The sequence below is a fragment of the Gymnogyps californianus genome, chromosome 6 (genome assembly GCF_018139145.2).
Source record: "Gymnogyps californianus isolate 813 chromosome 6, ASM1813914v2, whole genome shotgun sequence".
Classification (NCBI taxonomy): domain Eukaryota; kingdom Metazoa; phylum Chordata; class Aves; order Accipitriformes; family Cathartidae; genus Gymnogyps; species Gymnogyps californianus.
Window position 1 is genome coordinate 25,908,923 of NC_059476.1, and position 15,949 is coordinate 25,924,871.

General features: G+C 37.6%; 1 protein-coding gene across 8 annotated transcripts in view; it reads left to right on the forward strand.

Moving 5' to 3' along the window:
• LRMDA (leucine rich melanocyte differentiation associated) overlaps positions 1-15,949 on the forward strand; it is a 744,727-nt gene that overhangs the window by 428,383 nt on the left and 300,395 nt on the right. For 7 of the 8 annotated variants that reach the window (XM_050898592.1, XM_050898587.1, XM_050898585.1 and 4 more), the window contains one exon: positions 6,696-6,827. In XM_050898592.1, the coding sequence (XP_050754549.1) occupies positions 6,696-6,827 (132 nt within the window). The remainder of the gene's footprint in view (positions 1-6,695; positions 6,828-15,949) is intronic. The other variant, XM_050898586.1, reaches the window with a different exon arrangement.

Sequence of the window (15,949 nt, forward strand, 5' to 3'; positions counted from 1 at the left end):
ATAATTTTGTGAGCTACTGAAAACTGTAATTGGGATTTGTAGTTTATTTCACCAGGTAAATAATCCACCTGTATGGGGCGCAGCTGTAACAGTTTATTTTACCTTAATGTTGCAATTCTTTCTAATTTCATTGCAAGACTTTGGACAAATAGGCTACATTCATCCCTCCCAAATGTATGTACTTCACTAAGTCTCACCTGAAGGTCTGATTCACCTTCTGGAAGTGCCCATCTTTTGTCACTGTAAGGAGTTATGAGTAACTGGGCTTCTACAAATGGATGAGATACATCTGTATTGTTGCTTTTCAGATAATTCCATCGTTTGAGGAGCTGCTGCTTAATAGCAAAATCTCTCTCTTCCAAGAAATTCTGCATTTCTGTTTTATAATTGGTAGGAAAGGGTTTGAAATGTTGTGAACTTAACATTTAGAATTCAGAAGGCCTCTTATCTCTTTTTGTCTATTTATTGATTCTACTTTTGCTTGTGTTTTCTTTGAGGTTTGGGGGTGGGTGGTGGCTTGTAGGGGTTGAGTAGTTTGGGCTTTTTTTTTAAGCAATGGAATTTGCTGCATAAGACTCAGAACAAGACTATAAAAACCCGATGAGGATTGTGGGTTTTCATGAATTCCCACCATTTTAATGTGCTTATATAGCTCTAGTTTATGATTGTTGTGCAAGATGTTTTCATTCCAATCTTTTTTGGTAACAAGGTGTCCCACATAGTCTTGTATGCTTTCAGTGTATAAGAAAAGGGGAAAAATGAGGGATGGATATTCATTTTATTGTATGTCTGAAAGTTAAGTATGACCTTTATATGAAAAGACTCAGAAACTAATTGTAGACCCAGTTCATAACACAGGTTTAATCTTTTCTTACGGAGATCTTTTCTTCCCAGGTGTTTAATGATTCTGCTCATTCCTTTCTTCCTATTTTCTCTTTTGCTGACCATATTCACAGGCTTGCCTTAAGTTTTATTCAAAGAGCTGCTTCCAGATATTTTCTATCTAGCAACCGAAAGCTGGAAACAGATTGACTGGAAGTGATGCAAAATGCTACTTCTAGATAGCCTGCAAAATACTAACATTCCCTCTGATACTAGACAAAACAAAGCATTTCATGTTTTGGAAACATTGGTAAGCTTGTTCTCCATTGAACAGAATTTCATGATTCCTGGTTTATGCCTTGTCTGGTCTAACCTGGGGCCTGGCCCACACTAGAAATTTTGGAAGTTCTTTACTTTCACTGGGGTGCCTTTGTTTTGTTTTGGTTTGTTTATTCTGCTTTGGTCCAGAAGTCATGTCAGAACTGTCCATTACATACTCCATTCTGTTTTCTTTTTGGATGTATTATCATGCAGAAAAATGGATATGAACACTGAGTAGGACTGCAGAAAAGAAAAGCTATTATGCTTGAATAGTGTAGAGGTCATTTTTTGGTGCTTTACTTGTAGTTTATCTGCCATTACTATCTCTGTGTGCAGGAAATACATAAACCTTTGATTTGCAGTGTTTTTGTGATTATAATAGTGAGAGTGGGTTTTTTCTGGAATTTGAACTGCATTCTAGCCACTCCATTTTCTTTAAAATGGGTTATGTATTTTTCTGTACTTACATGGGAGAGGTACGTTTAGAGCAGAACCCCCCAAAGCAGGTTTGGGAGTAGAATTCTGACAGAGGCCTCAGCCCAAAGGAGTTTGCACAGAAGATTCACCAAACTCCTCCCACCATCCGAACAGAATTGGAAATGGCTTGGGTTTTTCCCCTTATTTGTATGCTATATTTCAGATTAAATGGAATTTAAAATTGACCAGGAATCAAAGCAAGTAAACCTGAAATGATGTTTTGCATTCCCAGGGAATTATGCAAAATCTAAACTTACACATGTGTCTGTCTTATTTTTTTATATATATAGCATTTATTTATTGCTCTTTGTTTTGTTTTGGTGAGGTTAAGTCAAAGGACTAGAAGTCAGGAGCTCTGGGTTTTATTTCTTGTCTCTTAGAAAATTGCTGGAGGTCACCTTTCGTTAGTCACTTAACCTCTCTCTGCTTTACTACAAAATGGAATTTTAAGCTCAGCAGGTTTTTGAAGAGTAATTCATTAATGTTTAAAAAAAAAAAACAACTTTTGTGCTCCTTGGCTGGCAGGTACTTGAGAAATAGAAATTACGTTTCTATTCTGTAAATACTGAAATTATCTAGTACTGGGGTTCTTGTGTTGATTCGGCTCTCCTGTAATCTATTAAAACATAAAAGGCAAGAAAAAAAGTATTTTAAAAAGCTCTTGTTTTGTAACAGCTCTGTCTTTAACTTCTGGTAATGGCTATCTCTTGTCAACAGAGTGCAAATCAATTTCAAGGCTAAAGCCAAACTCTCTCATTTACATATTGTTAACTGCTCTCTCTTTTCCTGTTAAACAGGAGGAAAAAGTCATTAGATATGAGGCAGCTGTCTTATTAATGGAGGGGTGGGGTAAAATGTGAGGAACACTTCTTTTTCAGCATATACTTCTGAACAGCTTGTTCTTCCAGACAAGGACAACTGCAGAGTACCAAGGTTTGTCCATTACTTGAGAGGCTTCTGCTTCTTTTCATTTATAAAATCTCGTGTTTTCATTGTCAAATATTACCAAAATGAAGAGCTGCTCTTTACTTTCATTGTAACCAAATCCCCGTCAGGCCAGAGGGACCATATGAAATAGTGTAGTTGACAATTGCCATGCGTACACATAGAGAAAAAAAATCTCTACCATGACATTCCTTTATGATTAAGACTTTGTTACAAAGCATGAATGAGTTATGGAAAAGAAAGCTGGAAGAAATCATACTGATTAGCTGAAGGACTTGGATAAAATGACATTTCTGAGACCTTTATATTCTAAAGGATTATTTACTGTCTGCTTACAGAACATCTTAAGTCGTTTTGCAGAGGGAGTCAGTTTCCTGTTTAGCGCAGTGTTTTTGTAAGCTAATGAGGGCAAAGCGTGAGCCATAGGCAATGATGCTGTGATATTAGCTGTGACAGGGAGCTTGATCATAATTATCTTAACGAGGATAGGGTTAATTACAGTGGAAACTTAAAGTTTTTTCTGTTTGAATGAGGCGGCACTGAATACATTGTGATGTTTTGTCGGTTTGATGTGACTTTGGAAATTGCAATGGAAATCTCTTGGCAGCACTTGCTCTCCTCTGGGAGCAGACTGTGAGCCCTGCAATGAGGTAACTGAGATGGTACCTGTGGATGAGATAATGGGCAGCTTTCATGTCATTAGAGCAGGGAAAAGCAACCTACAATACACCTTAGTGATGGTTATTAGTCTTTTGAAACTAGGGAAAACAACTACTTGCCACTGCCCCTTCAGTGCTGGTTGTATTGTGGTGGTAGGATTGTGTGTTTTAATATACCAATACAGGGAGACATTTTTTCTGCTGTGAACTATGACAAAACAGTGTAGATTTAATTTTAGACTGGTTCTCTTTCTTGGGGGTTTCCGCCTTTTATACTCATCTCTTAGGGTTTTTGTGTGCTTCTTGCTACGCTGTGTACATATACGAACTCCTCTCCTCTCTTGTAATGGGCTCATAAGGAAATACTTGGAGTACATTAATGTAACAACTATCTCACCCTCATTAAAAATAAAAATGCCAGTATTTTGTACTGATTTCTACCGCAGCTTCTCAAAAATGCTTTCTATATACTAATTCACGATTGCAATCCTTTCTTATCACCCATCCACAGATGGGAAATTGAGGCACATAGAAGTTATGGGACATGCTGAAGTTTGTACCATAAAACCTAGTGTGTGGATTGTACTTATAACTTCTAAATTGTGGAGTACAACTGCTGGGTAATATTTCCTTATATATTATGAAGGTAGAGATTGTTGCCTTGAATTTAGTAGCTAGTATCACTGAATGATAGCAAACACATTTTTTCCTTTTTTTGTTTCTTTACCAACTGTCTTACCAATTTTGTTTTGATGCTAGTTTTTTCTTCTGTTTAAGATGAAAAAATAAGAATTCTGTGAATAGCAGAATAACATATGGATGTAAATTTATGTTAATGACTACACCCTCTCTCTGTACTGTGGCAACCCCTCCCATCTCCCTGGACTCTGAATTTAGGTGATTAAATCACCAAGTGCACACTGCTCTGATGACATGAAAACAACAATTAATAAGCAACCCCCTGTGTAACATGGCTCCTTTTTAACTGAGCAGCTAATAACATTACATGGCAAAAATTATCAAAACCAGACAGGTGTAAGGAGATTTGCGCGCAATTTTCTCTGCCTATCTATGAAACTAGTACCCTTGTGTTCAGCCTAGGCTTGTGAAAGAAAGGCTGTTTCAATAGGCAACTCCCTCTAGTGTTTCAAGGCCTTTTGTCCCAGTTCATGGCTTGTCATTTTGTTTTATGCCTCCCCTGCAGCAGTTTTGGATGTGTGCTTTCTTCTCCTTGCCAGTTGCCAACCATTTGCTGATTCTCATGATAAGAGTATTATATTTGCATAACATAACTCAGGAACAATGTGTATTTTGATGCTGACACTGACCAGAGCCCAAGCAATGTTTTTTCACAAAGGACCTATTAACATCCCATAAGGCTCTGTGGTGTTGACAAGGAGGTGGCCTTCTCTGAACTCCTTTGGCAAGTCAAAGTCTTACATTGAAATGTGAGGTTTGGAAATAATCCACTATTTATATAATAAAGAGTATTTAAGGGGAATTTGCTAAACTAGGTTTGTCAAATAAACTGAAATGAAAACTCACAACAGCTTGATAAACTCACTGCTACTTCCTCTGGGTTATTTTGCCTTTTAAAGGTACTTGGGGGAAAGCACTGTCTGAAATGTTTGCTGATCTCTGTTCTGATCTTGACTTTGGCAAAACCAAGTCTGTTGCGACCCTTTGCTGAAATAGCTAGCTTAATACAGCATGCTAGCACAGCTCTTAATGGTGTACAGTTTATGTAGGCTGCATAGAGTTTTTTCTGAAACAGCTTGTTAAAGGCAAGTGCAAAATGTGCAATGGTTACTGTGGTGGTTGTTTCAGTATAATGTTTATAATAGAGGCTTTTGTTCTTTCAGCTTCAGAAATTGTAGTCTCAATGCATTGTAATGACATAGATATGCCATAGGGTGTAGGCATGGCAAATTTTCTTCAGGTCTGGCTGCCCAGCATCAAGATGACATTAGTAATAGTTGTACCTCCCTTTCAGACTGCCAAGTCAATAGAGTGTGAGGGCTTTGGAGTCCTTGGACTGAAATACACTGTGCAGTGTTGTGCAAATGTCGCTTGAATATTCATAGTTTAGTGTACAGTACCCAGTGTAAAGGTCACGGTCTTGATTTCTTTTGGTTGTTTGAACCCTCTAACTGTGATTTATGAGTGGTCAGTAAGTCGTATCTACAAAAGTGGTATCTTGTTTTTGTTGGACAGATGAATGTTAAATTGTCTAATTTGAAACCCATATACTTTCTAAAAATATTTGTGTTTTCGTCCAGTAGTAGTGCCTGTAGAACTCTCTAGCAGGGACCTTGACTGTATTTTGATCTTTGCCGAAAACTGGGGGGAGGCTGAGGAAATCCCCTCAGTATAAATGTCATTGGAAACTGAATAAATAGTATATACTGCATCTCCCTTATTCATCACATTTTATAAAACAGCCAGGAGATACAGTGATGATCTTCCCACTGGTAGGCATAGTAGATCAGCTGTCAAGTCATGCAATCTCAGCATAACTTTAGGTGTCTGGTAGGTGAATGAGCTGTGAATGCATGTCTGTGCGTATGCTCCATATACCATGTGTCTTAGTTGATTAATGTGTGGGGGTTTTTTTCCTGTTGGAATGTGCAAGCATTAAGAACCAAGTTTGGAACAGATGCCTTAACAAGGTACCAAAGTGTTATTTTGAGTTTTTTTTCCCTGTACTTTGCTATCAGAGGAGTGAATATCTCCAGAATCTTGTTTATTTACAAGCCATCATCTGCACTTCCATGTTGTGAAATGCTCCTTTTTAAAGCTGCTCTCTGTAGTCTGACTTGTGGCTTGACAGTGGGACAGTAAGTTCCGAAAAAAAAGCAAATGCCTTTTCTGTCTGGAGTAATTCTGCGTTTTATTTTGTAGAGAACATTTTATTTTGTTTGCAGGGACTGAAGAAGCAAATTAAGTGGTTAATAAAAAGGAAAAAAAAAATCCCTTCTCCATTTCCTATTATTGCATGTAAGGTAACTGCTAAGAAATGATACTTGAAGTTGTATTTATTATTGTTAGCGGGGTATGATATTTCTTGGCAGAAATGATGGATGACAACTTAAATTTGTGTCCAGGGAATGAAGGTGAACTGTGACAGAGTTATTTATCTTGGGAATGGAGGTTAGGGTCAGGCGAGGCTGGGTGCCTGAAGGCACAAGACATTGACAAATTCATCCTGCAGGCCCCATATCTGAAGCCTTTTGTTTTGGATCCTGGCTACTCACTAAGTGACCCCCATCCTTCATCCTGCCAGCATGTGAAGGATGTGTTGCAGTGCCAGCACTCCCCTTGCCACTAATGCTTGTCATTCACTCTTCTGACAGGCCCAAACCAAAACTATTCCCACTCCTGAAAGGGAAGGTTAAAATATTTATTTCAGCTCATAATGGCCTCCCTGATTTAGTGGAGTATCATTTTTCCTGTTGCCTTTGTCGTTTGCAGGTCACTAGAAGGACTGAAAACATTCAGTTACTTGGAAGAGCTGATCTTGGACAACAATCTACTCGGAAATGACCTTCTGTTACCCAGGTTACCCCACCTCCATACCTTAACGCTCAACAAGAACCAAATATCCTTTCAAAGAAATACCTGCAAAATGTCAAATGAGTTTTATGTGTCAGCCAAATTAAAGTATGTGAAATATAGTTCATGTGCAGACAAAGCATTCTCTCGTTTGGCACCTGGAATACTTCATAGTAATTTATTATAGGTCATTCATAAATGAAATGCACCATTATATCTTCCTGTTGCTCCATTTTAGTGAGAGATCTAAGTTATGACTCTGAAGAAATCTTTCTAATAGATAAAATAGAGAAAGAAAATAATGTCAGTGCTACCAGTGTGCAGCAGTTCCTGTGTTTGCTTGGGGTTCTGTTGCAGGCTGACCTCTAGTGGAATAGAGAGTGCAGTGAAACGCTATTAAGTTTTCATACTTTAAATAGCTCTTAAAACATTAAAGTAAAATAAAATTTAAAAAAACCCAAGAAATTTAATCCCTTTCTCTATGTTAATGAAGTTGGTAATATGTACAATTTGGTAGCTGCTGTGCAACTGCAGCTGTAAAAGCAAGTCACTGTATTCTCGGTGTTCCAGCTCTGTATAAATTCATATAAAATGCTGTCCAAATCAAGGTCTTAATACATTAAAGTATTTAGATGGATGGCTAAGTCCGTTCATAACCAATCAGTCACTTCTCCATATGCCTGAAGTTAGTGTCTGCTTCAGTTTATTCAGAATAAATATTTCAGCATTTGCCTAAGTACTCTGCTGAATCAGAGCCCCTAGTCTGTAGGCTTATAGATAATGGTCTGTAAAAACTAATTATCTGCAAGGGCTGGGCATGGACTTGATTGTTAAATAACTTTCCCATACTTTGACCCTCTAGAGATCTGAAGATGCGTAATATATGGTTTTACAAAAGTGAAGGGCGATCAAATCGTGGCCAAAAGGCCAACTGAGGCCTGCAGAGTCTTAGAGCACAGACCATGAAAGCCCTCTCCTTGTAATTGCAGTGTGAGGACAAGGCGGCTCAACTGCAGGCTTTCATTACAGACAATGTAAACAGAGAGCAATTTACCTCCTACTAAAGCAAAATCCTCCTACTGAGGAGAATAAAAATAACTGCAGATTCTACGATTTCTGCACTTATTTTTGACTCTATAAATAAATAAAAGTCAGCAGAGTAACTTTTATTCTTGGGGCTCTGGAAATTTGCCAAGAGTGTCTCTTGAGCAGTCACGATCATTACTGTACTAGGTATTTGGCTAGATTTCTGGCTAATGCCAGGATTCTGTGGGTTGGATTTGAGTAACTGGTTTTATTGTTTGCTGCCGTGGTAAAATCTGAACTGGGCATGCTTTGATAAGAATGTACAAGAACATTTTTACTGATGCTATGGGTGGTGGTATGTCTGGTGCAGCCTATCTCCTTCTACAAGGCATGAAATGTAAATTTGGCCGTAAGATCCAAAAGCATGTAAGCATATTTGTCCTTTGGGGGGTGTCAAGGAGGAGCTTTGCACTTACCAAAAGGAGGACAGGTGTGTTGAATAAGAACTCAGTGAACAAGATCAGAGGGAAAAAAATTATCCTGTCAGTAGTATTCTTTAAAGGGTTTCTGGTCTCACAGACGTACTTAAAATACTGTTGTCAAGTGAGTAAGCTCTCAAAGTCAATGATAACATGATAAGAAGGATTTGATCTATCCTGGAATTTTTTTAATTCAATCTTAAAACTATGAAGTTAGAGCTTTGAGAGTGGAGCTACCCAGGTTATAGAAATAATGTATACGTTTTGTAGTGTGCTGCCAATAATTTAACAGAGGAGTTGCAGAAATGCTTGTAAAACACCTAATGTATACAAACTGCCCAGAGAAGAAAAAATAACTGCTGTCCATCATTAACATTTTGAGCCCTAGGGAGTAGTGATCTCTTGCAGGGAAGATACAGCAGTCTTCAGAAGCACAGAGACCTTTCAGATTCTTCTCTTCAGCGTGGATACCATATTTGAAAAAGGTCTCTTTTGAACTTGAATCACTTCTTTTAATGAATGATTTCTCTATAGAATTCTTTGAAAAATATTAAAATAAAAATGTACATTTAATAGAATGATGAAGTACATTACAGGAAAGATTGTTTAGTATATGACAGTAGCCCTATAGAAAGGACACAAGTGAGCAAAGAATACTGATCTGAAACAAAACTTAAATTGGTGGAATGTTACCATGTATACATAAATATATACATATGGGGAGAGAGAGAGATGAAAACAAACACAAAGCCAAACTGACCCCTGTGAAAACTGGAATAACACGTAAACTTTAAAAGTCACATGACAGCTTTCCTGGGTATCTCTTAATATTACTGTAGTCTTTGCTATTTCTCTCCTTTTATTTTGGCTTAATTTTGATCTAGATCCTGTTTTGATAGTTCTGATAAGAGCTTTCTACTCCTTTTACATGGTTCATTTATCGTGTGGCGTTGTACGCGTAAATAATATTTGGCCCCTCCTAACATAATGTCTGAATACACTGTACAAATGTGAAAGCTTATCTCTAAATCAGGTAAATACTTAGAAGAATCATCTAGTATTTTTTTTTCTTCAGATAATGGTTGTGTATTTCAGTTATAGTTAGGCCACTACCACTTTTTCTACTAGAAGTGGAAGAAGCAAATTTAAATATTACTATTTTAAAAAGAGTTTCCTAGTGTTATACCTCAACTTTTCTGTAATATGTAATCTGTTAAAAATATTTTAAAATGCAGTCTATATAGCTGAAATACATAAAGGATAGTTATCAACATTGTGCAGTGTTGGATTACATGTCTCTAACATGCTTTTTTCATGTGTATAGTGTGTTTGTTTTTACAAAAGTCTGGTTTGCTTTGGGAAACATCATCTTATTTTCTCTCTCAGACATAATGGACGGCAGAAAGCAGTACAGACTAAGATGGATGGGTGGTAGGTAGGAAGTTAGTTTTGGAGGAGGACTCATGACTGCAGTCACCTATGTTTGTAATGGGAAGCCTCATTTCTCCTTTGAAGTGTGTTCACTAGATACTAAGAATCAGTCAGGAAACTTCTAAATAGATTTATTCCTCTGTGTGTGTTATAGTAGTGTGAGGTCATGGCTTTTCACTGTGCTGATCATGACTGGTGTTACAGTGGGACTATATAGTATAGACATTTCAATTTCCTTTACATTTCAATCTTTTTAGTATTTGTTAAAACTATTCAAAAGGGCAGCAGTGATAGTTTGTCAAATATATGTACCTGTATGCTGAAAATTAGATGGTGTTCACTGCCTCACTTCAAAATAGACAAGTCTGATAACGAACCAGATCTGCGGTTCTCTGAAGTAAAAGCCCTATTTCTTTACTTAGTCCAGTGAGCTGGTCATCCATTTAACATACATTCTGTATATTTCTGAAGAACTGATACCAAAATTGATTTAGAATAAAGGTGTTGAGTGTAGATGTAGAATGCAGGCATTGAATCTAGGTCTAGGTTTTGAATGGTTTAGAGGAAAACCATTACTGGGAAATCTAGAGCTGGGCAGAATGCCCGTAATGGTATATGCATTTACTTATGGCAAGAGGAGTTATCAGTGTGGTTCAGATCTAAGGATTATATGTTCTGGAGTCTTTGAAAACAGCGTGGATCGAGTACCTCAACTGAAGAATGTACCAATAAGTGCTTCTGGTATAATCTGTGTTCACAGAGGTCTCATTGTAATGCCTAACAGTTGCAGATTTGTTTAACCCCCAAACTGTAGATTATAATTTATTTTGCCTTTGTGCTTGTTCCTACATTGTCCTGAAGTGCTTGAAGACCTAGAAGTCCCAGTCTGACCACAATCTCGTTATGTTAAGTGCTGAGGACTTGATGTTTAGATTGAGTGAATACGTTAAAGACATAAATTGTCTCCTATTATGCACAGATCCCTATCTCCACTAAACAAAGATCTAAGCTGAAATGGTACAGCAGTCTTCCTGCATATACTTCTGAGCTCTCCATGCTACAATTGCAGATTTGGCTAAATCTGAGTGTGGCTTGTTAGAGAATCGCAGTACCTGGTAAGCGAAAAATCTTTTTTGTGGAATAAAGTGTACAGGAAGTAAAAATTAAGTAATGTGAATGTCTGCTGCCAAACATCTATTGAAGAGGGAGGTAGTCTTCAGTCCAGGCAGTTCCTTATCCTGTCCTACAGTAGTGCTTGGACCAATTCAACTCCAGATGTCAGAACTTCTAAAAAAATGGCGAGCTGCTGCTTTATTCTTGATTGTCTTTGTGTTGCCTTGGGAATGTTGAGCAACATTTGGGCAGAAAGGTGTTTAAAAAAAAAAAAGCCAAACAAAAAACAAACTTTGAAAGAAAGGACATATGGTTTCAGGATGGATCTCTCTAGAGAACCAGAAATGTAATTTGATTGCAGGAATAGAAACATTTCTCCTTTTTCTCACGTTTGTATACCTAACACCATTGAAACCTGGTCTTCAAATCTGCAGCCTTGGAACCATGGGCTTTCTGAAATACTCTTAAAAGCACTGGCAACTCCAGCTACACAGAGAAAACTAATGCTGGTCCAGTAGACAGAATGGGATTTTTTTTTTCTCCGAGTATTCAGTATGCAGGAAGCTCTCCATGAGATATATGGACTTAGTTAATTACCACCTGTGCTGCACCTTTTCTTTCTTGAGCAAAATGGTTTTAAAGTCAGTGAACAAGGCCTTATCTCAAGGCCCTATCTCCCTACCAGATAGGGCTCAGGCCAGAACGTGGCATACAAATGACTGTGCGTGATATCCTATTGCACACAGAGAACGGGAAGATGTATACTTGCATATTGCAAGCTATTTCTGTGGTTATCCAACCTTGAAGACCTAGCACATTCTAATGGAAAAGCGTTCAGGTGGCAAAGATCTTTTCACACTGCATTCAGACGAGAATTGGTAACTTCTGCTTCAAGGCTATTTGCCTGTGGAATAGCTTGTGATTGCTACATCGTGTTTGTGATAAATTTAATTGAAGCAAATGTTTCAAATGGGAATAAATATAGGTACCTTGCTCATTTATGACTCCAGTAGAAGTGCTATCCAGCTGTTTTAATGTTAGATTGATTGCAGCACCTGCATGACAGATGGTTAGTTGGCAGAAGACTTCTGAATGACAGTTTTGGATCTTTCTACGCGGCGGTCTGGAATTCTGTATGATATTTCTGATATTCTCCGTGTACATATTTCAAAAATATTTTGAATGTAAAGCTGATTTCTCTTTACTTTGTCTCTTTGCTTCCAAGAACTTCCAAAAGCTGTAATCACAGAAGGTCATTAACAAGAGAAGCTCTCCTGCAACTCTTTTGGGGAAGTGGGATGGCTACAAATTTTAAAAGACTACAAACTTTTTGAAAGAAAATGGTGGAGCAACTTGGAAAGCACTGAGAGAGAGAACAAGAGTGGTTACTTCTTATAAAGTCAATGTATTTGAGTGTGTGACTAGTAAAAAGAACTGCTGGCAGAGAAAAAGGTTATAGAAAGCAATCCCAGGTTCTCTTGCATACTTCAAACTACATGCAAAAAATAATGGAGTGGTGAGATAGGAAATATGTATAGGTTTGTTTGGACAGTTATATGTTAGCATAGCATTTGTATAGAGTTGTATAGAATAATTTCATTTAGAAACTGTTAGCAAAGGTTGTGTTTCTGCATAGGTTTGACCAGCAGTTGTCCCTGAAGAACAACCATGAATATAGTTATACCAAGAATACCAGTAAGAGAGGAAACGGTATGGAGTTTGGGGATGACCAGCATCAGTCCTTAGTACTTAAAGCAGCTGGACCGTTATATTACTCTCTATAAAGGATTTGTGCAGTGTCTGTGCCCTAGAAATACCCTGGAGGCACTAGTGAAAGGACACAGCTAAAGAGACTCTTGAGAATACAGAGGTCTGGAATAGTGGAACACATGAGACATCATCCAGTAGTTTCTGTGTGAATCCACACAACCTCTCAGAAGTATAACAGAATGGTCTTTTACTATGCTGGCTGTCACAAGGCACAGCTTAGCATCAAAATGGCTGTCCTTGCTTGTGAGGTTCTCCTAAAATTGACTAAGCGAAGTGGCATTATACTATCCACTCAAAGTTTACAACTTTGACCTTGTTCAAATGTAATACCTGGGGACAATTTAACTTTGAATCATACCAATCCCTCCTTGGTAGTAGTCTTGAATACTGTGGAACTAATCTTTGAAGGGTTTGTAAGGGGCCATAGTCCTGACTAGCACTAGAATTTTAGTCCCGGCTACAAGATTTTCTACAAAACAAACAAACAAAAATGTTATGAGCTTGCATAGACAGTTAATTCTTAGCCAGAGAAGGGAGATGCATCATTTGCTTTGGGCTTTTGCTTGTTCTTTTTGCCTTCTGGAGAACCTCAAAAACTATGGTATTGGGTGCCAGTAGTGAGTGAAAATAGCCAAGTCAGAACATACTTATTTGTAGGATATTTTTGGTTGCATAAAACTTGCAAAAAATTATATTGCTCTGCAGCTTAACTGGACCCACCATAGTACGATATTTTCCAAGTAATTGTATTGCTAATGTCTCAGTGTTGCTGGCAGCATTTGTTTTTCTGAACAGAAAATATGGTGACATGGTTGTGTATGCTTGTGCATATGTATGCTGTGAACAGTCTACTGTAAATATGTGTGTGTGGTATACGTAAGTGTAACATAATGAAGAGGCCTAAAAAAGTTAATCTGAGTATGAGAGATACCCAGTTCTTGTAAATGTTTCCCTAATTTAAAACTAGAAATAGTGCAAGAAGTCAGTATAGTCTTTTGATGACGATGAAATTTTAAAGTATGTCTAGTATGTTTCTGTTAATTATTCATGGAGTCCAGGTTGTGTTTTTGGAAGGGACCATTGTTGTATAATTGCTGCAAATTAATATTTTAGCTTGTGAGCTAAAGAGCTGAAAAGTTTAAAATTTTTATTGTTACAAATTTTTATTTTAGTCGACATCTGTTAGAGAAAGAGGCATTAATAGATTGGTAATGATGACACTTGAATTAGGAGATGGATCGCTACACTAAGGCACTTTAATTGTCATGACAGTGACACTTTAAACCAGTTTTCAAACAACAGACTATAGTGTAAGTATTTGCATCACTGTTACATATTCACGTGGTGACCAGTGACACTGACTTCAGAAAGATCAGTTCAGGGCTGTTGTCACAGAGCTTTAAATAAATAAATAAATTTTCACTAGCACTGTCCGTGGATTTAATTGTGGCTTTCCTTTTCAGAGAGAATGGAGCTGAAATTGGTCTTAGAAATGCCACAGCAGGATTTTGCAGCTCTTTCGCTCTGATTGCACCAATATGGCACTCCTTAGGCTGCAGCAATAAACCATAAAAAGGAAGCTGGCAATAAAATTTTGGACTTGCTTTTGATTTTCTCCCTCTGTATTTTCCTAGCATTGTTTTAGAAAGACTTTACGTTTTTGGTGACATCATATAGTTCCAGTATTGTGATTAAAGTAAGTATATGACATGCTAATTAACTAAACAGTACACTAGAAGTGCACCATGACTTATCTCTGAGAAACACTTAATCATGAGAATTTGAACAGGATATAATTTATTTTTTCCTGCATGCTTTGTAAAGAATAACTGTGATGGTAGGTGGATGGGGCTTCTTGGAAAAATAATCTGTACGTTGCATTTTGTCTTGTTTTTAAGAGGGATGAGAAAAGATAGTTAAAGTCCTAAAGAACAGATATTTTAATTATTTTGTGATATAACTGCTGATTCTGGCACAAAAAAAGTTGACTATCATAAGCCACAGGTTGGTTTGTTCTCAAGTATTGCTGGTGTCCTGTTATTTTTTGGCTGTCCAAGCCTGCAAAGATTCAACTTTTCTGTGAACTAGTGACCTTGTACTTTTGAGGTGATTATATCCGATTCTTGGGGTTTGTCCTGTGTACATGTTTCTGTTGCAGCTGAAATTGAAATAATGCTAGGATGCTGAATATCTATTTCAGTAGAGGGAGGTGAGTAAATGATAACAAAGAGAAGATCTGGGGAGTCTCACACAGAACTGCACAGTAAGAGGCCTGTGTGTGATTCCTGGTCATCCTTGCCCAAGATAATTTTTAGGGGGTGTGTTTCTGCATCTAAAATCAATGCTCACGGTTTAGATATGAGATATTAGAATCTAGACACTAATTTCCAAATTTGGGGAGATTTAGATTTTTGAGATGCCCATTGTCAACTACTGTTATTTACCCAACATTCTTAGTGAATTTGGTGTCTCTCCCTTTTGCTTTCCATAGGACTTTGATGCATAGTCTTACGCTTTTTGCAAATCTAAGCTGACGCTGCTCTTCATCATTACATATCTAAATACATTTTGATATTTGCCCCTAAGTCTGCATGGTCAGATCGGAGTTAGAATACATGTCATACTCCACATTCAGCAAATTGTTGGGGAGGAAAGCTTCTACCCCAGAAAAAGCTCTACTGAATTGTCAATCAAAAATTCTGCATGTTTACTCCATATACGAAGCAAAAAGTTTGGTGGGGTTTTTTTTTGGGGCGGGGGGTGTGTGTGTTTGGTTTTCCCTTTCAATAGGAAATGGCCAGATACAATCTAAGTCTTGCAGTAGCTAACCCCCTGTGTGTGATTGCTGTTATGGAAATAACTGTCTTTTGTAATAATAAACTATTTCTCTTGGGGAACCTTTTTGCAACTTAAGCAATCCTGCAAGAAATTGTTTCTCCTGGCTGAGGGAGGGTGCCAGATTCAAGCACTTCTCTAACAGTCTTAGGAAATTTTTAAAAAGCCTTTCACTTGAACATGTGCGGAAAAACAGTTTGTGACCTTCCCGTCACAGTCACATACTTCCTGAAGAGCCATGAAAAAGTTTATGTATGAGCTTGAGGTCCAGATATGAGAAGACGAGAATTAGCACCAAATTTTGATTGGGAATTCATCCTGGCTGACAAAGAAGATTTATATCATGTGGTGCTACAAAAAGACAATTTTTCTGAGGGTCTGGTTGATTACTTACTGGCATATAACATTCCATACTGTGGCTTTGCCAAATTAAAAGTTAGCATTTTTACCTTTTTAATTAATTCATAGAACTAATTTCAAACCCTCATTTTTCTCACTCATGCAAAATATTTGAGTATG